The 23,960-nt window shown below is 28.1% G+C and overlaps 6 protein-coding genes across 15 annotated transcripts; 4 read left to right on the top strand and 2 right to left on the bottom strand.

Annotated features, from left to right (window-relative positions):
- Positions 1-178: 178 nt before the first annotated feature.
- LOC124957956 (secretory carrier-associated membrane protein 5A) lies at positions 179-3,725 on the bottom strand. Its single transcript, XM_047515567.1, has 8 exons — positions 3,212-3,725; positions 2,607-2,873; positions 2,370-2,433; positions 2,176-2,304; positions 1,945-2,101; positions 1,770-1,871; positions 1,456-1,582; positions 179-1,344 (listed from the first exon to the last, which is right to left on the bottom strand). Exons 1-8 carry the CDS (start codon positions 3,266-3,268, stop codon positions 1,183-1,185), a joined length of 1,065 nt encoding a protein of 354 aa, XP_047371523.1. The 5' UTR covers positions 3,269-3,725; the 3' UTR covers positions 179-1,182.
- On the top strand, positions 3,537-6,826 carry LOC124957955 (NAD-dependent protein deacetylase sirtuin-2). Of its 5 annotated transcripts, none has more exons than XM_047515562.1 (7): positions 3,537-3,716; positions 4,721-4,972; positions 5,035-5,391; positions 5,475-5,670; positions 5,743-5,935; positions 6,013-6,114; positions 6,715-6,826. In XM_047515562.1, exons 1-6 carry the CDS (start codon positions 3,578-3,580, stop codon positions 6,085-6,087), a joined length of 1,212 nt encoding a protein of 403 aa, XP_047371518.1. In that variant the 5' UTR covers positions 3,537-3,577; the 3' UTR covers positions 6,088-6,114; positions 6,715-6,826. The 5 variants fall into 5 exon arrangements, with proteins under 5 accessions (XP_047371518.1, XP_047371517.1, XP_047371519.1 ...); XM_047515565.1 differs by lacking the exons at positions 3,537-3,716; positions 6,715-6,826 and adding exons at positions 3,804-4,128; positions 4,445-4,641 and having other exon boundaries at positions 6,013-6,193; XM_047515564.1 differs by lacking the exons at positions 3,537-3,716; positions 6,715-6,826 and adding exons at positions 3,804-4,128; positions 4,558-4,641 and having other exon boundaries at positions 6,013-6,193.
- Positions 6,216-8,437, top strand: LOC124957953 (2-amino-3-ketobutyrate coenzyme A ligase, mitochondrial). 2 transcript variants are annotated; one of them, XM_047515556.1, is made up of 7 exons: positions 6,216-6,626; positions 6,715-6,920; positions 7,011-7,297; positions 7,369-7,571; positions 7,718-7,851; positions 7,943-8,120; positions 8,219-8,437. In XM_047515556.1, exons 1-7 carry the CDS (start codon positions 6,605-6,607, stop codon positions 8,371-8,373), a joined length of 1,185 nt encoding a protein of 394 aa, XP_047371512.1. In that variant the 5' UTR covers positions 6,216-6,604; the 3' UTR covers positions 8,374-8,437. The 2 variants fall into 2 exon arrangements, with proteins under 2 accessions (XP_047371512.1, XP_047371511.1); XM_047515555.1 differs by having other exon boundaries at positions 6,218-6,626; positions 7,369-7,575; positions 7,659-7,851.
- An 83-nt stretch (positions 8,438-8,520) lies between these two features.
- On the bottom strand, positions 8,521-11,263 carry LOC124946519 (ATPase ASNA1 homolog). 2 transcript variants are annotated; one of them, XM_047487296.1, is made up of 7 exons: positions 11,061-11,263; positions 10,507-10,880; positions 10,212-10,420; positions 9,889-9,985; positions 9,618-9,768; positions 9,218-9,526; positions 8,521-9,144 (listed from the first exon to the last, which is right to left on the bottom strand). In XM_047487296.1, the coding sequence occupies exons 2-7, from the start codon at positions 10,629-10,631 to the stop codon at positions 9,025-9,027; spliced, it is 1,011 nt and encodes a 336-aa protein (XP_047343252.1). In that variant the 5' UTR covers positions 10,632-10,880; positions 11,061-11,263; the 3' UTR covers positions 8,521-9,024. The 2 variants fall into 2 exon arrangements, with proteins under 2 accessions (XP_047343252.1, XP_047343251.1); XM_047487295.1 differs by having other exon boundaries at positions 10,939-11,263.
- Positions 11,264-11,429: 166 nt separating this feature from the next.
- LOC124947266 (integrator complex subunit 1) lies at positions 11,430-19,667 on the top strand. Of its 3 annotated transcripts, none has more exons than XM_047489192.1 (13): positions 11,430-12,065; positions 12,156-12,637; positions 12,745-14,034; positions 14,138-14,313; positions 14,415-14,567; positions 14,682-15,359; positions 15,444-17,231; positions 17,303-17,617; positions 17,692-18,154; positions 18,256-18,380; positions 18,530-18,720; positions 18,791-19,063; positions 19,146-19,667. In XM_047489192.1, exons 1-13 carry the CDS (start codon positions 11,900-11,902, stop codon positions 19,259-19,261), a joined length of 6,216 nt encoding a protein of 2,071 aa, XP_047345148.1. In that variant the 5' UTR covers positions 11,430-11,899; the 3' UTR covers positions 19,262-19,667. The 3 variants fall into 3 exon arrangements, with proteins under 3 accessions (XP_047345148.1, XP_047345150.1, XP_047345151.1); XM_047489194.1 differs by having other exon boundaries at positions 12,156-12,631; XM_047489195.1 differs by lacking the exon at positions 11,430-12,065 and having other exon boundaries at positions 12,551-12,662.
- Positions 19,606-23,021, top strand: LOC124947271 (leucine carboxyl methyltransferase 1). Of its 2 annotated transcripts, XR_007100358.1 has the most exons (5): positions 19,606-19,858; positions 20,478-20,661; positions 20,728-21,079; positions 21,169-21,428; positions 22,255-23,021. XR_007100358.1 is itself a non-coding variant. In XM_047489217.1 (4 exons), the coding sequence occupies exons 1-4, from the start codon at positions 19,649-19,651 to the stop codon at positions 21,371-21,373; spliced, it is 951 nt and encodes a 316-aa protein (XP_047345173.1). In that variant the 5' UTR covers positions 19,606-19,648; the 3' UTR covers positions 21,374-23,021. The 2 variants fall into 2 exon arrangements, 1 of the variants encoding a protein (XP_047345173.1); XM_047489217.1 differs by having other exon boundaries at positions 21,169-23,021.
- Positions 23,022-23,960: the final 939 nt, after the last annotated feature.

The following is a 23,960-nucleotide window of genomic DNA, read 5'->3' on the forward strand; positions in this document are numbered from 1 at the left end:
TTTAATATTCATGACCTACTTTTTATCCATAAGTATTTTATATTATTCTCAGTACCTATTGAGAAATAAAATCGTTTATATATAGACCTTTGGAGCTTTGTTTTTTATTAATTGTCACAAAATATTAATTTGAATGTTTCCAAAAAGTATCATTAATTACAAATTATACTTTTTATAATAAACAATAAATCTTAGTATCAATTAATAATTAATTATAAATTAAACAAGTATAACAATTTTTTAAAATGATTGATTTAAATAAGAAAATATAGTAACTGTTATTTTGTATCATTTAGATTTGTTAAAAAGATGGATTTTTACCTTAATTAGATTACTTATTTATTTAGTTTAATAATCGTGAATAAATTTCAAAACTTATAAGGTTTCTTCTATTTTTTACACTAATTTTTATCATTGACAGCAACCTATGTCATTCCTACTGAAGATCAATGTAATAAACTTTTATGAGAATGTTGTAAAATTCCAAGTAAATTACAAATATTTTTCTTTTTAATTACAAGCACTAAAGTCTATGTTATATGAAAATGTGTAGCTTCAATGAAAAACAAGTCTACATTTCATTATCTCATATTGTAGGATGCAAATCAGATGTGTGAAATTTAATAGATAAAGAAATAAAAAACAACATATAATATTCATAAAAACAAAAAAAATAATCTAAGAACTATAATCTAAAAAACCTATCATGTAGACACGTTTAGTCATTAAAACATTTTGATTTTAAAATTTTTTAAAAATCAACTTGTAAAACCTACATCAGTGCATATAAATGAATTTTCCCATGTATAAAATCTAATACATGTAATAATTAGTAATCTAATTTACGGTTAAAAGTAGTCGAATAAATATGTTGATATTAAAAAAAGCGTATTTTGATTAGGAAATGTTCATTGTTTGTCTTTTATAATTATTAATTTTTTCTGCATAAATTGTATGGATCACCTTATTAATAAAATACATACAATAAATGTGAAATGAACATAATTTCACATATTATATCACTTCTTTATAAGAATATGCTTTTGTAATACAATGGAGATTAATGAATTCAATAAAATAATAACAAAATATCATGCAAACAAACATAGGAGATTTATGAATTTTCTGATATGAAGGCAGGATATATTTCGATCCAAATGATATTTTTAATTTAAGATATTCCTAATAACGTGGCTGAGCAGCATTAGCCATCTGTGTTCGAACAGCGGTAGCTGCTACATTACTCGCAGCATTTTGGACATGTTCATTACGCAAGAAAGTTGTAGCAAATTCTTGTTGTGCCTTTGATACACTTGCATCTGATGTTCGATAAATTCGATGAATCTGCAAATGATCCTCATAATATGATTTTAGAACATGAAATATGTGTAATGTTAGATATATATCAATAAATCTTAAACATAATAAATATAATCTTAAAAATAATGAATATACCTTAGTCAATAAAAGGAGATCACCACCTGCTGCAAAGATAAAACCAATAGCAATGAAAAGTAACAGAATTCCAACAAAAATTCCTGCTGCAGTTGAGTTAAATGCAGAAATAGCTGTTATTATTCCACTGAAAAAATAATAAATCTTTAAAATCATATATTTTACATTTAGATATATTATATAATAGTATGCAATTAAAAAATGTTTCAAATAATAAAAATTAATAAAAGATGTCACACACATACACACACGCACGCACGCACGCATGCATGCACACACACACACACACATACACATATATATATATCTATTACCATGTGCCTGATCCAGGTATACCAATAGCTTGTATACTTGTAACAACTAATTGAAAAAAGAAAACAAAGAAAAACACCATAAAGTTGAAGGAGCTATCATTCCTAAAAAAAAAAAAGTAATATAGTTAATCAATATATTGTTAGAAAAATTTACTTTTTTTTTTTTGGAACTTACTTAAAAGCTCTATATGCTGGTCTGAACCAGCAAAGAAATGAAAATGGTGTAAACAAAATAAGATACAGGATACCAAGACCAAATATGGAAAAGATTTTACTATGAAACATCAAGACAAATCCACCAATCACATTCAAAAACAATACTAAGCCATGAACTGTAATATAAAAGAATTTTTATATATATTTAATATTTCCCACTTATATTAAAAAGCACATTAAATGAACTTACACATCCACAAATAATACAACTGTCTCACTATCTTTTGAAAGTCAGCATGAATTTCCACATCAATATCCTGATAAAAGCATGGTTGAAAACAGTATCTCTCAGGTAAAGGTGGCCAATTATTTCGCCTTGCTATAATGTTGCAATTTGTAATTTATAGAATAATTTTAAGAAATAATAATTTTTAAGATACTTACGAAAATATGAAGTATTCCTCATCTCTTCTTCTCTCCTTGTTTTCCATTCTTCATCAGTTCTTTGCTGCAATAGATATCATATTTCTTTGAAATTATAACTAATTTACTTAAAATAAATGATTGTATTTAATGATTAAATCGGTATTCAAAAATTTGTTTAAAAATGTGAAATTATGTGTGTATAACACATTACAAAATTTGTTTCGTAGTCCAATTTAATCTCGGATGTGTGTTTACATCTGTAGAAGGTGATAATGTGCTTCCAAGTGCTGCATTCACTGTTTGCTGTGGAGTACGCGCATATGGAGGTGGTGGAGCTTCTTGATTTGAAGGTTGAAGCGTTGCTGGTTGCTGTGTTGCTCCTATTCCTCCATAAATAGGAGGATTTGATGCACCTCTGACTTGTGCAGTTCCTTGTGTTACTGTTTGCTCAGAAAAAGGATTATAGTCTTCGAGGCCCTTATTAGCAGGTGTTGAAGCAACTGCCCTTTTTATTGCAGGATCCTATAAAAATATATAATATTAGGATCAATTATTTTCGATAGCAATAATCAATTTAAATGCAATATCTAAAATTAATGTAAGCATGATAATTATTAATTAAAACATGTAAATATTGCACCGTACGGTAAAATATTCATATGTAAATATTTATCTATAAAGAAAATAAATTAGACAATAACAGAACTTAATTTAATAGATTCACATCGCGGAGTAAAATACCAATAGAAAATCAAAAATATAATAGATATTTTATTAATATTGTTTTGTTATAAGTGTTTCTATTGAACATACATAATTCTCACTATTGCTATGACAGAAATGGAATTCTATATACTTACCGAAAAAGGATCGTGAATAGTAGGTTCTCCAAATGGATTCTCGTCGAAACCTGACATTTTTTAATCGTGTACTTAATGAAACGTTATTTAACGAACAATTCAAAATTATACAATGAATTAATAATGCGGAAATAATCTTATCTTAGGACAGACTAAACTTCACAATCCATCGCTTTGCGGTTACACACGTCATGTCAGATTCTTGACTGCAATAATCCTTACTTTTATTAGTGTGTTAACTCATATACATTCGCAATGCAGGAGACGGAGAATAAAAAAAGATAGTGAGAAGAGACAACCAATAATAGCTTTCTCGTGACTTCTCTTGAACTGTCTTGAACTAGTGAAGTTAGTTAGCAATCAGATATGATTGGTTATTATTGTGTCGGATTTCGATATTTTCAAATTTCACACTTAAATCTGCTATTTTCCCCTCGCTTATTATACGTTCAATTAACCAAAATCGATATATTCAAAAAGCGAAATTTGAAAAATAGATTAATAGGTAAGATTATATAGCCCTTCGCCATCAACACTCGCTAGTTTTTTAATTACGTATTGCCTGGCAGCACTGTATTTGCGTAGTTTAGTTTTTTTATGCGTGGAACATGCGTGATTGTATTCCATTCGATGCGCAGAACTTTTCTACCGCATCTTTCGCTATAAATAAAAAATATTTGCAAACAATGACAATACATAAAAAATATTATTTATAAATATTCTATTTTTTTGTCGAGTACTTCAACATTACTGTAGTCGTTAAATGATGTGTATGTTCAAGCAAATATATTTCTGAAGTTTTTGAATCTTTTATTCAATAATTTCTCTTATATAAAGAAAAATCTATATCCAAACAATTTTTATCGAATTTTTCTAATTTAATAATATGGAAAAGCATAATGATGAACAGGAAAAAGGTAATTTTTAAAGTACTTACAGCAATTCAATTTTCAAACATTTGTTGGAAATTATGGCTTTATACTTCTTTATTTTTCATTCATGTTATTATCTATTTGTTATTCTAATAGATTAATACCATTCAAATATCCTCTAAATTTAAATATGCATAGTAATTAAACAAATGAATATCAAACAATTCTCGACATTTTTAAATCTTTGTTTTTCTTTTTAGAAATTTAATATTAATTCGTTTTTTTTACTTATTAATATTAAAAATTTATTAAATGTTATATATAATGTTATATATATTTATATAAAATTTTATCATTATAGGTTAATAGCATATATACAACAAATAGATAGCATCCTGTTATTAAATTAGGAGTTAATTTAATAAATTATTGTCATGTTAATTTTAACTTCTTCATTTAATATTTCATGTGAAGCAAATATTCTTATGGTCAGATGGTTTTTATTTTATATATATTAATGAGAACAAACAGACTTTATATAAAAAATCATTATACATTGTACGTTTAATATACATATTTAATATACAATAAAGTATTATTTTAAAGGTTAGTCATATACTTATTTAATATTTATTAGACAATAATCCAGATGAAGACAAACCTGGCCCTTCTTCAGAAAATACAGAAACAGAGACAGAGGGAGAAGATTCAGGAATGGAAAAAATACGCAAATATTTAATTCAGAAATTAAAGTTGTATGACTCGGACACTGAACAAGAGTCATGTTCAGGTGTTCTTAAAGAATTAACCATAGATGGTATTATAGATTACATAAAGCAGAATCCAAAATGTAAAATTATAACAATGGCTGGAGCTGGTATTTCCACATGTAAGTCCATATTTTTTTAATTATACTATGTGCTTAAAGATAATATAAATCATTTGGTTTAGCTGCAGGAATTCCAGATTTTCGTTCACCTTCAAGTGGACTTTATCATAATTTAGAAAAATATAATTTACCACATCCTCAAGCAGTTTTTGAATTAGATTTTTTTATGGAGAATCCAGAACCATTTTTTACCCTTGCAAAGCAATTGTTACCTGAAGGATTTAAACCTACACCATGCCACTATTTTATTCGTCTTTTATGGGAAAAAGGTTTATTATTGCGACATTATACACAAAATATTGATACATTAGAAAGAATTGCTGGATTGCCAGCAGAAAAATTAATAGAAGCTCATGGAACTTTTCATACTGGTCATTGCCTTAAATGTAGGGCACCATATACGCTTGAATGGATGAAGGGTGATAAATCTTATTTATTATATGAATATAAAATGAAGTAATAGATAAATAAACATAAATAAATATTTCATATCAATTAACAGAAAAAATATTGGAAAGTGTAATACCCAAATGTGAAGAGTGCGAAGAAGGTGTAGTAAAACCTGATGTGGTATTTTTTGGAGAAATGTTACCCGAACGTTTCCATTATTTCGCTGACAGAGATTTTATACATGCTGATCTCTTAATTATTATGGGATCAAGTTTGGTAGTACAACCTTTCGCCTCTCTCATTGACAGGTATTTTACATATTAAAATATTAATTTTTCTCATATTAATTATGTTTCTTAAATTTATTTGAATTTTTCAAGAGTACGGCCTTCCTGTCCTCGTCTTCTTATAAATAAAGAAAAAGCAGGTATGCAAGATCGTTTGTCCAGATTTTTAGGTTTAAGACAAGGTTTAATCTTCGACTCCAAAAATTCCAATTCCGGACGAGATGTTGCTTGGTTAGGTGACTGTGATACAGGTTGTCAGTTGTTAGCTGACAAACTTGGTTGGGGTGTATGTAACTTGTACTTGTCCACAATTATATACGCGATGCAAAATTAGAACTAATTTGAATTTTTTTTTTTTTTTAGGAAGAATTGAAAGCATTGATAAAACGAGAACATGAACGTTTAGATGCAGAAAATTCCAATATTAAGAATTCATAAAAAATTGTATAAATATATGTGTAACAGGCAAAGTAAAATGATTCTTTAATGTTTATTGTGTCAAGTATTATTATATTGATTCTTTTAATATAATTATTTTATTTCATTTTTGTAGATTTGTTTATTGATTCTATCCAAAAAAAAAACCATTAAAACGCCCTCTACGATACAAATTCTTTTTCATCGAGTGCTATTGTAGTTATCGATTAAGTTTGACCGCGAAAATGAATGTTGTCTAAAAACTAATATATATAAAACTTTGTTTTTTTTCTTTTATTTAAAATATAAAAGAATTTATAAATAAATTTGTATTATAATCCATTCATTTCAATTATATAGTAAAATTGAACAACATTAAAAAAATAATAAGATGTAATAAAACTAAGAAACTAGATATATATTTTTTATAAAATTTATAAATAACTTGTTAAACCGGTTTCTGTTTGGTTTTATTCTTTCTGATATGTTATTCATTCGATTTTAAACGCAGTGGAATTTTGTATAAGATTCGTGTAAAATGTATCGAGTACTTGATAAAAGTTAGTTTCGTTAGACTAATTATTTAATTGTAAAGATGATTGTCGAAAATCAGGTGAAAATTTTATAAACGTATCTTTATTTTTGCAGCTGTAAAAATTCGTAATATTAAAGGAATTCAATCTGCTAATTCGAGTTCCTTGGTGACGTTTATAAAACCAGAATTAGAAGCTATAAAAGCAGCTGGTACTTGGAAAAGTGAAAGGATAATTGTGTCGCCTCAAAGAACAAGGATCATATTAAAAAATGGAATAAAAGCCTTAAATTTTTGTGCAAATAATTATCTAGGTTTGGCGGTAAAATAAAATATTTTGATATTTCTTTTTTTTTTTTTTTAATCAGATAAATAAAAACAAATAAATGCAAAGTGTATTGAATGTAATTAGGATAACAAGGAAATAATCGCCTCAGCTAAGGTCGCTTTAGATAAATACGGAGCTGGTTTGAGTTCCGTTAGATTTATATGTGGTACACAAGAGATACACTGTGAATTAGAAAAAAAGATAGCAGCTTTCCATGGTAGAGAAGCTGCAATTCTTTATGCATCTTGTTTTGACGCGAATGCTGGTCTCTTCGAAGCTTTGCTTATACCAGAAGATGCAGTGTTCAGCGATGAACTCAATCATGCCTCAATCATCGATGGGATTCGATTATGCAAAGCTAAGAAATACAGGTATTACGTTAAAATAAATTAGACGAAAATTAGACGATGTCTGAAATTTTAAAAAATTTTTCTTTGTTAAGATATAAGCATAGAGACATGGCTGACTTAGAAAGACAGCTCAAGGAAAATTCCACATCACGTTTACGAGTCATCGCGACCGATGGAATTTTTTCGATGGATGGTACTATTGCCCCACTATCGGATATAATCGAACTTGCAAAAAAGTATGATGCTATTACATTTGTAGATGATTGTCATGCAACTGGATTTTTTGGAAAAACTGGTAGGTGAGTGGATAATTTATATTAATTAATAGCCTAATCAATATTGAATTTACCTATCTGTTTAATATAATTTAATCTAATTTTAGAGGAACTGAAGAATATTTCAATCATGTAGGTAGTATAGATATTATTAATTCTACTTTAGGAAAAGCTTTAGGAGGAGCAGCAGGTGGTTACACAGTTGGTAAGAAAGAACTGATTGATTTGTTAAAACAACGCAGTAGGCCATATCTGTTTTCAAACTCTTTGCCACCAGCCGTTGTAGCAACAGCTAATAAAGTATATAAAATATTATGTATATTAATATAATATATTAAATTATAAATAATTAAATAATAAATGAATTCAAATGAGAACTTCTCATCTATAGGTAATGGATCTAATAACATCTAATACAACATTTTTGGATAATTTAGTAAAAAATACAGAACATTTTAGAAAGTCAATGATTGCTGCTGGATTTACAATCAATGGTAATAATCATCCTATATGTCCAGTTATGCTGGGAGATGCAAAATTAGCTTCAACTTTTGCTGATGAAATGATTGGTATGCGAATACAATGTTTTTACCATATTTTTTTGAAACCATATAAACATTAATACACTTTTATGTATTATTTATCTGATTTGTAATTATCTTTAAAGGGAAAGAAATTTATGTTATTGGCTTCAGTTATCCTGTTGTACCAAAAGGGAAAGCAAGAATAAGAGTTCAAATAAGTGCAGCACATACTAAAGAAGATATAGATAAAGCTGTAAATGCATTTATACATATTGGAAAAAAATTATCTGTCATATAATAATAATAGTTTGTCCTTTTACCATAAAAGAATGTTAAATAAATATTCCTAATTGAAAATGAAATTAAATTTAATTTATCTAATTGTGCATTATACATATTCAACATAACAAAATAACATTGTATTGTGTTATTATAAAGATATAAATTCAACAGATAAAAATCACAATTATTTATTAATCGTAATAATGCGATATAAAAGATACAAATGCATATTCTATATTCTATGTTCTATGTAATTAATATCTTTTATATCGAAATTTTATGGCGCATTTTCGAATATTTGCGTGAAGTATTTTAAGCAAATAATACACGATATTAGATGTTTTCAAACTATTTGTCTTATAAACTATATATTTGTAATAAACACATTATTTCTTACAAAATGTATATATTTATTCATAAGACACACCTCACGCAAATAATAGAGAATGCACAAAAGCTCTTACATATCTATTAACTGCTACGTTTATACGTAGGATTTATTACAAGAAGCAACAAAGAATGAATTTATCAGATTATTATAATATGAATAATGGAAATATAAGAAATAAATTTTTATACAAATTTTTGCATTATGAGATCTAAATTGTCAAATTTTCTGATTATATGTCTGATTATGTGTATTATAATCCCATTAATTACATTTGTGTTAAGGCTTATATGGTTTGATAAGATTTTCAGAAAATTCTTTAACTTGGTGTACACCACGGACTTCTCTTTCTAATAAAGGTAGACGTGTAACATGAAAATCTTCATAAAGATCCATAATCTTGAAAAAAAAAGAGGAAAACATAAAAAAAAGTTGTTATATACATATATTAATATTAAAATAATTAATCTACCTGTTCCAAATATTTATCTTGAATTCTGTGCCGGGCAAGACAAAGTCTACATGGAACATCACCTTCCTTTAGGAAAAGAAGTTGATTTACTATAATGTTGTGTGTATCTATACCACATTTGGTTAATTCTTGTACAAGTCTTTCTGTCTCATAAAGTGACAAAAATTCAGCTATACACACACAAACAAATGTAGTTTGTTCCGGATTTCTAAATTGTTCATTGACTTGACGAATAACTGTTAACATTTCTTCCATTTTATTTGAAAAAGTATCCATATTGAAATCAGTGATTCCCAATAAAGAACTAAGCTAAAATAATATATATCTATATATTAAATGAAACATAAAAGAGCTATTTTTAATATTTAACATATGAAACATCATCTATTATTTAACAAACCTGTTTAATGAAAGGACCAATTTTCATTTTTAAAAGCAACAGTTTTCCTAATCCCTTTTCAACCACTTGAGGAAATGACAGTAATCTTAAGGTATGACCAGTAGGTGCAGTATCGAATACTACTACAGAGAAGTTCATTCCTTTTACCAATCTAAAAATTTAAATCCACAGATATATAGATTTAATACATTAGAAAAATATAACCTTAAATATTGAAACAAATAAACAACTGAAACAATTCAAAACTTAACTGAAACAAATGAAAACTTACTTCATGACTTCAGCATAACTCATTGCTTCGTCTATACCAGGAAATGCACCAACAATTTCTTGCATAACACTTTTACTCAATCTCATTGCTTCTCCACCTAAAATTCACTTCTTAGTAAATAATATAATGCTAGATATATTAACATTTAGCCAACCGAATAGAGAAATCTCTCCGCTTTAAAGTAAATCGGTGAATGACGGATTGGAAAAATCTCTCACTTTTACTTTAGCAACGCATGGCCTTTATTCTGTTTACTACTAATCTGCATTACTTGCATAACATGCACGACGTTAATAAAAATATACTAATTTGCTTATACAAACCTGCTTCGTTATCAAAGTATTCTTCAGGTAATTCGGTAATACCTACATTTGGATCAATTTCCATTGCAAATAAGTTATTGAAACCTTTAACTTTGGTAGGTACTTTACTAAATTTCTGATCAAAGGCATCAGAGATATTATGAGCTGGATCTGTAGAGATAATAAGAACATTTTCTCTTACTTTTGACAATTGAACGGCAAGAGAACAACTGAAAGAAAAAACGAGGAATGAACGTAAAGGAGTAAAGTGAAGTCCCTAGGATTAATACATGCACAATTCCAAAATTATAAATACCTGCATGTTGTTTTCCCAACTCCACCTTTACCACCGACAAAAATCCATCGTAAAGATCGTTGTTCTATTATATTCTTAATAGAAGGTTCATATTGCTCCGTTTGTTCACTATCATTTGCATTCATGTTTACTGTTATAAATCTTACAATGTTTGGAAAACTATACACGTCATATAAATTAATCAAAAAGTGATTAGAAATACTAAAGATTGCAGTCAAAAAGATGAATGAACTTAGATGAACCAATTATTACATTCGATGAATCGAGACTAAAGAATAATTTTCACGAGTGTTACTTTAAAATACGAACGAGTGCTCTCTTAACGTATTAGATGAGCTTAGAATCATTATTCATCATTGGATATTCTCCTTCCCCTAATTAATAAAAAAAAATTATGATTAGAAATTTTCAAAAATAAAAATTAGTACTTACCGTTATCCGTTTTGACTAACGACTAACCACAACTAAGCATGATCAAATAATACTACACGTCCACAAATAATTCTGTAGACGGCATGCATGTAAAAGATAATAGTATGGTAAACGACCTTTACCTAGCATTGACAGATTTTTCTAGTAATTAACGAAGCTATTAGAAATAAAACAATGTGCGTGTTTTTTATACAAATGTGATTAGTCATGTGATCGCATTCATCCCATGAAAAACAATAGATAATTAAAATTAGTCCAAATCTGAACTCTTGCGTTTTATTGGTCGAAACTATATATTATAAAATTTTTACTAATATCGTAGAATTCATTAATATTTACTGTTTCTTTTATTATTTCAATTATTATATTATTTCAAAGAAAAAATTACATGAAAAAAGTTCTACTTCTTTTTGTTGAAATATTAAAGATAGATGGCGCCGCGTATTTAGTTTTGGCAACTGTTAGTTTTGTTATTGCCGGTAATACTTCATCATTCTTCCAATCTTCGTACAATAATAATTATACATTTTACAAAGTTAGTATTTAGAAATCGTGGTGTACTGTTGATTATATAAATTAGTAAAAGAATGATTCCTTTAAATGGAAAAGTTTATTTCTAAGATTATCTACGTATTTCTTATGAGATTTTTATTATTTTTAAAAAACTTTCTTAAACAAATTATAAACTTACAATACATACATACATACGTATATATATATATCATATACACATATATATATATATATAAATATACATATACAGCATAAAGGTTAGGAAACCGTACTTTCATACTATGCTAGGAACATAAAATAAAAATTGTGAAATTAAGTAGTATCTCTGATGTATGATATGAGGACTTATATGTGTTATATGAAAAAAGCATTAAGTTTTAAATCTGTAGATTTAATTTATGTTTTGTTGTACATTCATCAATGAACATAGATATTAATAAAAATTACAATGGATCGTGGCAAAACAAGTATAGGGAGGGGTGCAAAAAATAAAATTGCTCAGCATCCTTCTGATTTATTTGCACTTGGATCAAAAAGTTCTCGTGGGGAAAATTCTGATGCTAAAAGACCAGGTGTTATACATCCTAAGCCAAGTGGTACTGCTTCAACTTCTGGTAATTGCGATATTTCAAGCAGAAATGAAATGTTCATAGAAAAGTAAATACTTTTATATTCTATTAATATTTTTTTTTTATCATTAATAGGTACAGAACGTAAAAAGGAAGCACCACCAGGATCTCTTCAATCATTAATTCCACAAAAAAAGCCGAAACTTGCACAACATATTACTCATCAAAGACCACCATTTTCTAGTACTGAGGCATGGGAAGCAGTAGCTACAGAAACTGATCCAGCAGATTTTGTTCCACTAGTATTAGAAGCTAATGATAATGATGAGGGTGATAAAGTTATTGGCATAATTTGTGGTGCTATAAAAACTCTTAAAAATCAAAGATGGAAACCTGAAACACTAATATATATGGGATTACTCTATCTAGCAAAAATTCGTGCATCAATTTTTTCTAATGATTGCATACTTCATGCATTGTCATCTTTATTAAAGAGAGACCAAGCTCATAATTACAAAAGTAAAGGAAATCCACTTGTACCAGTGCTGGCTGCAAATTTGTTAATGAAAGGATTTCATGATAAGAAGAATTGGCCAGAAATTTTTGTACAGGTTACTGTAATAAATTCTACAATTTTCATTTGTATGATATAATACAATATAATGTTATATTATTTAAATTAGAAGTATATAGATACTTATTATTTTTTCTTTTTCTTTTATAGCTTTATATTGAAGATGCATTAGGTGAACGTGTATGGATTGATCATGAAGAATGTAAGGGCTTTGTTGATAATATATTAACAGGATTTAATACAAGACAACCACCTAAAAGTATATTACAAACAGAATTATCAGTATTAACACCAAGAGACTGTCATAGCCCTTCTACAATAGATGATGAAGAACCAGGAACTTCAACTGTACAATTCTCTGGAGATAAAGAAAAAATAGAATTTCCAGTAACTCCTAGATATACTCATTGTATGGACAATGTAGAGTATATTGTATTAACAGCTGTCAAGGAACAAATCAATAGGAGACAACCAGAATCGATTACAAGAAATTTTTTAAGATTACTTTCTTCAGCATGTGGGTTTGTAGAAATCAGAAACATTGCTGTTCCAAGATTAGAAATGTGGCTCCATAATCCTAAATTAATGAGACCCGCACAGGAATTACTCAGTTATATTTGTTACAATTGTACTTCACATACACAAAAAGATGTAGAAGTTATAAGTCAATTAGTAAAAATGCGATTAAAGACTAAAGCTGTGATTAATTTATACTTAAATGGAGTAAAGGAACTGATTGGTCTTCATCCAGAAAATTTATCTACGATTTTAAAACATACAATTTATAACGAATTGTCTAACGCACGTAATCCAAATAACATGCCAATGTTAGCTGTAATATTTCAGACATTACCTGAGCAAGCAGCTAAATTACTTGCAGAAATATTTCAAGATTTATTAATGAATCGTGAAGATTATTTGAGACCTTTACGTGCACTACTCAGAGAAATTGTACGTGTTTGTCGACACGATATTAATTTAGTTACATTCGCACGTACATTAATGTCAGAAAGACAGGATATAGCACAACAATTGCTAAACTTTGAATTCAAAGAACGAGTGTTTATGTCTTTAATAGATTTACTCTGTCTTTGTATGCTTTTGGCTATCAGTCCACAAGTTAAGGAAGCAGCAGCTCTTGCACAACGTGGTGATAAAGAAGATGTAGCTTTGTTACATCATTTTCAAAATTTAGTTGCAACAATACAATATGAAGCCGTTTTATGGCTCCGAAATTCTGCACAACAAATGTATCTTGTTGGTAAAAATGAACTGCTTCATGGTTTACATAAAATATTAATGTTGGAATCTGCTGAACATTATTATAAATTAGATAACTGGCCACCAGAATCAGATAGAGTGTTCTATCTTCGTCTTGTGTCAGATGTTCCATTATTGCAAAGTACACTATTAAGGTTGTTATTGATGGGATTTGCTAAAGTAAGTAAGATATAAAAATACAAATATATAAAATATTAACATAAAAATAGAATTTGTTTCATTTAGAAATTATATACAATAATATAAATATATTTATCTATAGGATAATAGTATAACACATTCAGAAACATTAGATTTGACAGATCAATTAATAAGAAGAGCAGCAGCAAATTCAACAGAAAGTTTTCCAATGTTACAAGCTGACAAAACAGATATCATTGAACTTATCTTCAATCTTTGTATTTACCAACCTCCAGGAACAATAAATATACCTGCTGGGTAAATTGATATAATATAATCACAATAATTATTATTAATTACTATATTTTATGTCTATATAACTTGTATAATAATATATATTTTTAATACTTTTTATTTAGATATGTACCACCAACTTTAGCAATATCAAATTTATACTGGAAAGGATGGATAATGTTGTTAATTTTAGCTGCTCATAATCCTTCCACAATCGGCGCTCTTGCATGGAAACGATATCCTATTTTGAGAACTCTTATGGAAATGTGTATTACTAAGTAAGTAAGTATATTAAATAACATTGAAAATGCTTATATAACATATAGGAATCATTTAAATATTAATATTATGTATGACATGTTAAACATATTTCATTGATTAAATATTTCTAGTCATTTTGCATATCCTCCACCTACAATGGCTTTACCAGAAATTATGGAACAAGAACGTGCCAAAGAATTACAAGTTGAAGCAATAGAAAGGCAAGAAATACTTGAATATGAATCTCATTTAGCTGCAGCATCAACAAGAATACAAATTTCTGAACAAAACAGTTTACTTCTATCCCAGTTAATAACTATGGATCCAACTGGTATTGCTAGGAGACCACCACCAGCTGTGTTAGAACAAATTAAATCTTTAAATGTATCTCATAGATTAGGACATTTGCTTTGTCGATCTCGAAAGCCAGATTTTTTATTAGACATAATACAAAGACAACAACAAAGTTCATCTCAAAGTATGCCATGGTTAGCAGATTTGGTACAAAATAGTGAAGGTTCACTTAGTCAACTACCTGTACAATGTCTTTGTGAATTCTTATTATCTACAAGTACTCAAGCAGCTGAAAAACAGCCTAGACAACAACAATTATTAGCTCATCTTCAAACTTTATTAACTGATCCGGATCAAGATCAACAACATGCTTATGAAGTTTTGGAGTATTTTTTGAGAAGATTAAGTAGTCAACAAAGCAGTAGCCGTCTCCAAGCTATTACTGGATTAAAGATGGTTTTAGATTCAATACCACTTGAAGAGGAAGGTATGGAAATGGATATTGAAGTTGATAGGTAAGTTGTCTATATATTTAACTTGTATAATATATAATAATTCATTTTATTACACTTATTTGAAAGAAAATAATTTTATTTTAGAGAAATTTGGTTGTTACGTAAGTTACCATCTATACCCCATTTTGTATCAGTACGTTCCTTAGTATCTACAGCTCTTCGTGGTGCCTGTCAAGTAGAAAATAATCCTGATCTTGTACATGCTTACATATCATATCTTGCTGCACATACTACTGAAGATGATTTACCTGATTTAACTGATTTAGCAAATGAAATTTCACAATTAGTGGTTGAACGTAGTACAATTATTGCAGCAATTCTTCCACAACCTGAAAGTGATAATCACCAAACTAAACAGACATTACATGCATTTATGGCAATATTCTGCAATTATCTAGAAAAGGCTAGAGCTCCTAGAGGAGAAGGATATACATGGTCTGAGAGTCAAGATCAAATTCTTGTTCAATGGAGCAGTGGAGAAGAATGTACCATGCATATTTTGGTAGTTCATGCTATGATAATACTGTTGACCTATGATTCATCTGATGATGATGAACTATTTGCTAATTTATTGGAAACGTGGTTCCCTTTAAACGCAGATCCACCTAAAGCCTTTCTTGTAGATACAAGTGAGGAAGCATTGCTCATTCCAGATTGGTTGAAATTACGTATGATTAGAAGTAATGTACCACGATTAGTGGATGCAGCTTTGAAAGATTTAGAACCACAACAGTTGGTTCTTTTTATTCAAAGCTTTGGAATACCTGTTTCTTCAATGAGTAAATTATTACATACACTTGATGCAGGAGTGCAAATTGATCCAAGTTCAGTTGGAGAGGCTGTACTTGATAAAACTTATATGGCTCAGCTAGTTGAAGTTCAGCATAGAAGAGGAGCAACAGGAGGATTAGTATTTGTACAAGTTTTGCAATTATTGGAACCACATTTACCAGAGGAAAATGCTATGGCAATAAATAAATTGCAAGAACCATTACCACAAAGTGCTATGGTACAGAAGCAGTCTGTTATTCAGTGTTCTGTAAAAACTGATGTTCCGCATCTGATTAATAGATTATTTATTGAAAATATTTCATTAAATCAAAAAATAGATGCTTATCGTCGTTTACATAAAACACTTGCAAAAGATTTGCAAAAATCAGCTAAAGAAAGTGGAGCTGTAGTCTTAGCAATACAACATATATGCAGTGTTTTAAGTTCAATGCAAGTAAAACAATTTTTAGCATCTCTGGTGCATATGTCTCAATATTCTTGTACTTTAATGCGTGTAATATTATTGCCTTTAAAAAGCCTATCAACTCCAAAACAAGTGGTTGAATTGGCACGAAATATGTGCTTAAATTTAATATCATTGATTGGTGATATAAAGGCACCCATTCTCTCAATTCTAAGAGATTTTGCTAATGTACAGTTAACAAACACTCCACAACGTAGAGAATTAACTATTTTGATGCAAAATAGAGATCCTGGTGCAATTTTAGAAAATACAGATACTGTAAATTTGGAAGGTGTAGGTCGAAAATTATTAGATATTAGCCTTAAACAACAAAAAAATGATGTTCTTATTGAAGCTATGACAAGATTATTAATTACTGATAGTAACGAAGGCATTGTAAGATCTCGAACAGGATTGTTGATTGATTGGTTAGCTTCTGTAGAACCTGAATTAATTGATACATGTCCTAATCTTCAAATGAAACTTTTATTTGGAAAAACGAAAGTACATGTAAAAATGGATAATACTCTGAGTTTGCATTCTTGCAGACCATATTTGTTAACACTTCTAACACACAGAGCAAGTTGGACAACTTTATATAAATGTGTAGGACATTTACTAGATAAATATGACGATGGGTATGTATATAGGAAAAATATTAATATATATAAGATTTATTTCTGTAGCTAACTTTACCTGATTAAAACAGATATGATCCAAGTGCTGTATTGGATTTTCTTTGGGCATTAACATGCAATCCTAAACTTTGGCAAGGTCGAGATAAATTCACACCAAAGCATTATGTACCTGAGAATATTTTATTACTTCAAAAAGAACAATTACTAAACCTTGTTGCATATGTAGTAGCTGAAGCTGTTATTATATGTAACTGTGAAGACAGAAATGCTGCACTTGCTCGCATGGAACTTCGTCTTGATTTGTTACTACACTGCATTTCAACAAATGATCATTTAATTGCTAGAGTAGTAAAGTATTTAACTGAACATATGATGCAAAATACTAGGTTCGTTAAGTATTATCATACTTACACATATGCATTTATTAATTTATTAAGTACTAAATTTGTATTTTTTTCAGTGTAAATGCTGATATGGCACATCAATTTCTCTTACATATGTATATGAAAATACCCAAAGTAATATGTTATTTGGATACTCATCAAACAACAAAGTTTGTTGCTGGAGCAAGAATAACAGGGTGGACTGGCTCAGTCTTGGATTGTATGAGTCATTCTTTATTGACAGCTTTGGCAGCAACACCACGACAAAAATCTTGGACTTTTAAATCTCAAGAATTTGAATTATGTGCTAGAAAAATAGCAGCTGTACATCCTATTTTAGTATTACGACAACTTCCAATGCTGGCTTCGTCATTAATGGGTCGATGTTATATGGAATATAATCAATTTAGAACGGGACATCATTTAAATCTTTTTGTACAAGTAATGGGATTGCTGGAATTATTACAACCTTATATATTTAATGAAGAACATAAAACAGCTTTAGAAGATACATTAGAAAATTATTTTCAATGTTTTCAGGTATGCTTTGTAATAAATTATTAAGAAAATTTTGAATTTAATAATAATTTAACAATACTAATATTTTTTATTGCCTTATTGGCTTTCTTTTATATTTTTAGATTTATAGTCCAATGAAAGAATTTACACCTCTATTGACCAGATTTGTTTCTTTTCTATATGGATATATTTCTTATGATCCCAACAGGGCATTAAAATATTTACAAAAACATGCCCAAATTCTTCAGTAAGTAATTTTCTTTTGGACTTAATCGTGAGTACTAACAAACGCGATTATACTTCTCTGCTATTATATTAAAAATTCGAAGAGCGTGATCCCATATTCAAACAATTAAACAAAATGTTAATCATCTTCTTATTTGAATTTGCATATAGTGAGTTACAGGCACATTATCCAAGTTTAACCACTTTAAGGACACTTATATCAGGAATTCCAATTCCAAGAGAAGGAGAAGATACAGAAGAGATACTGTTAACACTTGCTCCTAGTCCACTTCCATCAGAACCTGCAATTCCACCACATCGGCAACCTTTACTAGCAATACTTAGCAGATTACACGGAGAAGGTATAATCAGTATAACATTTTAACAAAGAAAACTTATTAAAAAATAAATAAAACTACTAATTATCATTAGATGTATTTGGAGCTCTTCAAGAAATCGAACATTTGTCATCTCGTAAACCTGCCGTATTGGAACCAATAATCGATAATATAGCAGAATTACTTGTTTCACCACAGGGTAATATAAGGACATTAGCTCACACTTTACTTGCTAGAGCATTAAAACATCATCCTGTTCCTAATTCAAACATATTATCTGCTTTTCAACGATGTTTGGACAATCCTAGGGCTGATATACTTATGTCAGCTTTAGATAAATTACCAGAAATTGTTCTATGTATGCAAGGTAATATATTTTCTTTTAATATAATTACTAAAATATATTACCTTTAAAGTATTTTTATATTTATATACAATTTTTTTTTCAGAACATGCATTACCCTTGTTGGAAAAAGTATTTGAGTTAGGAGTAAATTCAAACGTAAATACCGTTCCTTACATTAATAGAAGTATTGCTTTGTTAAATACACAACGAGGTTGTTAGATTTAAAGAAAACACATTTTGTACAGAAAAAAATACATTTTTTCATAATTACAAGAAATGTGTTTTTCCTTTTTTACTATATTTTTTTTTAGGTAGTCATTTTTATAAAACATTTTTTTATGCATATAAGTTTTTTATGTATTTAAAAAATTTTATCATTAAAAATTTATCATAATTTTATCATGGCTACTAAAAGAGGTACTACGTTACTGTTAAGAACGAATTCATCCCTTTATTATACCCCTGCGTTGGGTATAAGTAGATACAGCCCTGTATTTCGAACAGTATGGCCGATTGTGCAGTTTTCCGAGAGGAACAAGTATTAGATCCAACACCCAGAAAACGTAAAATAATTTTTCACGACTGAAGTTAAGAAACTTTAGTGTAATGATTAAAGATATGGCGGACGATGAGGCCATACAGGCCACGAATGATGATGCCAGTGAGTGTAAAAGGTATGCAGTGCAACTTGGTTACTGGTCTGATCCATTCATCAATTTTTTTGTAAAACAAACTACACGAAAGCCACCAGAGATCAATCGTGGTTACTACGCAAGGGTCAAGGGCATAGAAGTATTCATCGACAAATTCCTTAAAGTGAGTAACAGTTATACAGAATTTTCAAAATATGATTTTGTAATTTAGTATAACCTAAAATACGGAAGGAGTAAGTGGTACAGCTGATTCGTGCAGCAAAGATGTACAGTGCCGGAAACCTTGACCTGGCCGAGGCCCTGCTCCAATTTCTCGACGTGATCTGCTTTTGTAGCAAACCTGTGATATAGGTCAATGTAAAATCTATACTAAGTCTTATAATTATTTATCGAGAACATAATTTTTTATGGTTACATAATAATATTTAACATTATTTACAAGATGATAAATAATGATATAACTAACTTTAAAAATAAATATCTGTAAGTTATTTTATTATTTGAATTTCATAATAACAAATTATTGACAATATATGCTATGATAAATCTTATTCATAAATGTTTTACTAATTTATTCATAAAATATCAATTGAAAAAATACTACAGAAATACTACTACTTCTATAATTAGAACATATAAAGCACAATTTGCAATATACACTCAATAAAAGAACTTTTATCATCTTTGCTGTTTGATAAAAGAAAAGCATTAAAAACTTAAAAGAAAGAATCCAAAACATCATTTATACAAAATTAATTATATACTTTGTAAAATTGGTATAGCTATCTGGTGACAAAGGTCAAATTATAAATTTGGGTGCTGGTTTTGACACACTTTACTGGAAGCTCAGAAATGCTGGAAACAGTCCTACAAACTTTGTAGAGCTAGATTTTCCAAGTATTACAGCTAAAAAATGTTATCACATCAAAAAACATAAACAATTGATAGATACATTAAATACAGAAGGTAAAGTATTAAAATGCAATGTTTATTTCATAGCAAAATATTAATTTAAATTTATGTTACTTACAGATGGGGAAATCAGGTTTTCAACAATAGATTTACATGCTGCTAATTACCATTTGGTAGGAACAGATTTGCGAGATATATATGAATTAGACAAAAAATTAACACAAGCTGAAGTTAATTTTAATTTACCAACCATGTTTCTTGCTGAATGTGTTCTAGTATATATAGATACTAGTGCAGCTTCAGCATTATTAAAATGGCTTGCAGTAACGTTTCCAAATAGTATATTTGTAAGTTATGAGCAAGTAAATATGAAGGATAAATTTGGGCAAGTAATGCTTTCAAACTTGCGTAGTCGTGGATGCTTATTAGCAGGAGTAAAAGACTGTGAAACGCTAGAAACTCAACAAAGACGGTATGTTTAATTATATTATATACATGTTGGCAAGATTTCAGCATATCCAAGATTACTGCAAACATAACTTAGATAAGTTTCTCTTTTAGATTTACAATAAATGGCTGGGAAGGGTCTAATGCTTGGACAATGGTAGAAGTTTACGATTCACTGCTTGAAACAGATCGTATTCGAATTGAGCATATTGAAATGCTTGATGAACGAGAGCTTCTGATTCAATTATTGCAACATTATTGCATTGCAATTGCTTGGAATGGACAAACATTTAAAAATCTATCTATAGCACAGGGTTGATTTTCCAAAACTTTTTCAGTTACTCCAGGTAGTGATAAAGTATAATCAATTATTGGTAAGTTCATGAGTCACTAATTACAACAGTCAGGGGAAATTATTAAATTGGAAATCTTATAGATACATAGAAGTTCTATATAATTAAATTTGTTTAAACTAAAAATATTTCTATTAGTTCAAAAAGAAAAATTTATTTCTTTGCATCTTCAAAATGGTGTATATTTGTTTTAAACTGCACCAAATATATATTCCTCTGTCTTCTTTTGAATTAATTTATTTTTTAAGAAATAATATAAAACAATATAATATAAATGAGACCCATGATAATTATTTATATAACAATGATATAGGCAACTCAATAGTCAATTGACAGTATTTAAAACTACTCCTTTCTTGTATAAATGAAACCTCAATTTACATACATATAAGATTAATTGTTTCAAACTCTAAAAATAGATAGTTAAATTATAAACATTTTTATTGTAAGTAATATATATCATTATTACTATTATTATATATTATTAACTGTTACACTAGAAGAGAGTAACAGCAGAAAGTAATGGGAGTAGTTCCACAGATCACATGAAATTCTATATAAATAGCATACTTGACTAAATAACATACAACTTAATATGAAGTTTTATCTAAATCAGAAATTTCTTCAATTTAATAATGTAAACAATATTCAACTGATATAAAGAAAGATATAAAAACTTTAAAAAATTTGTATCTAAAATGTTATTTACATTGTATTATAAGTAGAACATTGATTATTGGGTAGCCATAAAGGCAATAGTATTTAATAATAATAATAATAATAATAATTGAGTGTTGATATAAAGAAAGTATTGAGTTTTTCTCTCATTAAGAAATAATTATTTAAGGTTATGACATAAGGTGCAACGAAAGTGAGATTTACTTAACAATGAGAATAATGTCATAAATACAAAATATGGTATAATCAGAAATATGTATGTATACAATCTTTTTCAATTCTAAGTTTGAAATAACAACGATCAAATTTTATTTTTCTTTGATTCTATTGTTTATATAAGTGAATTGCTTTTTTTTAATTATAAACGTAAATTATTAATGCTTGCACATGAATATAGCATAAATTCGCGTTTTTTTTCTTTTTTTTTTTTTTTATATATATATATATTTTTGTGAAAGAATATATGTTAAGAATTCTATTTCAGTCAATACAAATAAGCACATTATTGGTAGACAAGTAGTAAATTTATAGAAAATAATTAATAAAGATTTATTTTCATATGAGGAGAAATCAGGGTTATGGTATATTCAAACTATAAATAACATTAAAAGTATCCTTAACTCAATAATGTTGGGATTTATCTTGTATAGATATTTTCTGTGCATATAGCTTCATCAGTGTTATATTACAATTAATGCAATAAAATTATTATTCTCCTTACATCTTATATTTTATACCTGAATTTCAGATTTGTATCAATTCTATTTCAGAAACTATTTTGTCATATTCTAAGAATCACCTTTTAGGCATAAGATTATCTGAACATGTATGTGGATAACTTCATAAGAAAGTGTGTGATGGAATATTTATTAAATGTATATTTTTAAAGATGTGCTTGCATACCTGGAGTAACAAAAATAAAATGATCTCTCTCTCTCTCTCTCTCTCTCTCTCTCTCTCTCTCTCTCTCTCTCTCTCTCTCTCTCTTTTTCTCTCTTAATATAAAGTTCTATTTTTTCCGAATATTATAATTCAAAATTATTAATACAATAACCAAAAATGTTACATAAATTGTATGAATACCATATATATACAGAAAATTGAACCTATTCACTATAATTTCATTATGATGATTATGCAAGAAATGCAAATGAAGTTTATTAACATACTATGTGTTCAAATCAAATTAAAGTTTGAGAGTCATTATTTGTTACTATAATCTCACTAAAGTTTAAATTTCATTGAACACTGCCAGTTTAAAGGTGAGATAAAATTTCAAAATTAAAAAAGGTGCTAAAATCAATATTTTTATCAAATTCAATAAATTTACAAAATTTAGTGCATTATATTATAAATACAATGATATGTATATTATATTAAATTATAGTTTAAACTATATTATGGATTTTATTTTTATGCTATTAAATTATTAAAATTATATTATAATCACATATTCTAGTAACAAAATGTTTGGGTCTCAAACTTAAACAACATTTTATTATACCCACAAGTTAGACAACTCTATGTTTTTGCATGTGTTTCACTTTATAAAATTATTAATTCATAAGCATATGTATGATTACTATAAACATATGGAACAATATGAAACCCATATAGACATTTTGTGTGCTTCCATTTCATTATAGATATATCTAAGATGATCAGAGAATGTATTTTTATCTTTGCAAAACTTTGTGATATTGTTAAATTATGTATTTATAAATCAGAAAAATAAGACAGTGATCAGTTATTATTCTAAATTATTTTTTACATACATTCATATATTTAAAACAGAAATCTCTTTAAATGGGAGAAATTAATAAACAACTATATAACATTAAATCAAGTATTTTAAAAATGTCATTTTAATGGAAG

Source organism: Vespa velutina, chromosome 2 (genome assembly GCF_912470025.1).
Source record: "Vespa velutina chromosome 2, iVesVel2.1, whole genome shotgun sequence".
NCBI classification, from domain to species: domain Eukaryota; kingdom Metazoa; phylum Arthropoda; class Insecta; order Hymenoptera; family Vespidae; genus Vespa; species Vespa velutina.

What these genes read in the sequence shown, in the direction of transcription:
- LOC124946519 (XM_047487296.1), bottom strand. Translation starts at nt 10,631, where the DNA reads ATGAATGCAAATGATAGTGAACAAACGGAGCAATATGAACCTTCTATT. An exon ending in TTGGTCCTTTCATTAAACAG is followed by an intron (nt 9,527 to 9,617) that starts GTTTGTTAAATA and finishes ATATTATTTTAG; the next exon opens with CTTAGTTCTTTATTGGGAAT. An exon ending in AAGATAAATATTTGGAACAG is followed by an intron (nt 9,145 to 9,217) that starts GTAGATTAATTA and finishes TTTTTTTTCAAG; the next exon opens with ATTATGGATCTTTATGAAGA.
- LOC124957955 (XM_047515562.1), top strand. Translation starts at nt 3,578, where the DNA reads ATGATTGGTTATTATTGTGTCGGATTTCGATATTTTCAAATTTCACAC. An exon ending in TTTGAAAAATAGATTAATAG is followed by an intron (nt 3,717 to 4,720) that starts GTAAGATTATAT and finishes AATATTTATTAG; the next exon opens with ACAATAATCCAGATGAAGAC. An exon ending in CTGACAAACTTGGTTGGGGT is followed by an intron (nt 5,936 to 6,012) that starts GTATGTAACTTG and finishes TTTTTTTTTTAG; the next exon opens with GAAGAATTGAAAGCATTGAT.
- LOC124947266 (XM_047489192.1), top strand. Translation starts at nt 11,900, where the DNA reads ATGGATCGTGGCAAAACAAGTATAGGGAGGGGTGCAAAAAATAAAATT. An exon ending in ATTATTTTCAATGTTTTCAG is followed by an intron (nt 18,155 to 18,255) that starts GTATGCTTTGTA and finishes TTATATTTTTAG; the next exon opens with ATTTATAGTCCAATGAAAGA. An exon ending in TAGCAGATTACACGGAGAAG is followed by an intron (nt 18,721 to 18,790) that starts GTATAATCAGTA and finishes AATTATCATTAG; the next exon opens with ATGTATTTGGAGCTCTTCAA.
- LOC124947271 (XM_047489217.1), top strand. Translation starts at nt 19,649, where the DNA reads ATGATTAAAGATATGGCGGACGATGAGGCCATACAGGCCACGAATGAT. An exon ending in TCATCGACAAATTCCTTAAA is followed by an intron (nt 19,859 to 20,477) that starts GTGAGTAACAGT and finishes AAATTGGTATAG; the next exon opens with CTATCTGGTGACAAAGGTCA. An exon ending in AGATACATTAAATACAGAAG is followed by an intron (nt 20,662 to 20,727) that starts GTAAAGTATTAA and finishes TGTTACTTACAG; the next exon opens with ATGGGGAAATCAGGTTTTCA.
- LOC124957956 (XM_047515567.1), bottom strand. Translation starts at nt 3,268, where the DNA reads ATGTCAGGTTTCGACGAGAATCCATTTGGAGAACCTACTATTCACGAT. An exon ending in ATACCTGGATCAGGCACATG is followed by an intron (nt 1,583 to 1,769) that starts GTAATAGATATA and finishes TTATTTTTTCAG; the next exon opens with TGGAATAATAACAGCTATTT. An exon ending in ATCTCCTTTTATTGACTAAG is followed by an intron (nt 1,345 to 1,455) that starts GTATATTCATTA and finishes GATCATTTGCAG; the next exon opens with ATTCATCGAATTTATCGAAC.
- LOC124957953 (XM_047515555.1), top strand. Translation starts at nt 6,605, where the DNA reads ATGTATCGAGTACTTGATAAAA. An exon ending in GTATCGAGTACTTGATAAAA is followed by an intron (nt 6,627 to 6,714) that starts GTTAGTTTCGTT and finishes TTATTTTTGCAG; the next exon opens with CTGTAAAAATTCGTAATATT. An exon ending in TGCAAAGCTAAGAAATACAG is followed by an intron (nt 7,298 to 7,368) that starts GTATTACGTTAA and finishes TTCTTTGTTAAG; the next exon opens with ATATAAGCATAGAGACATGG.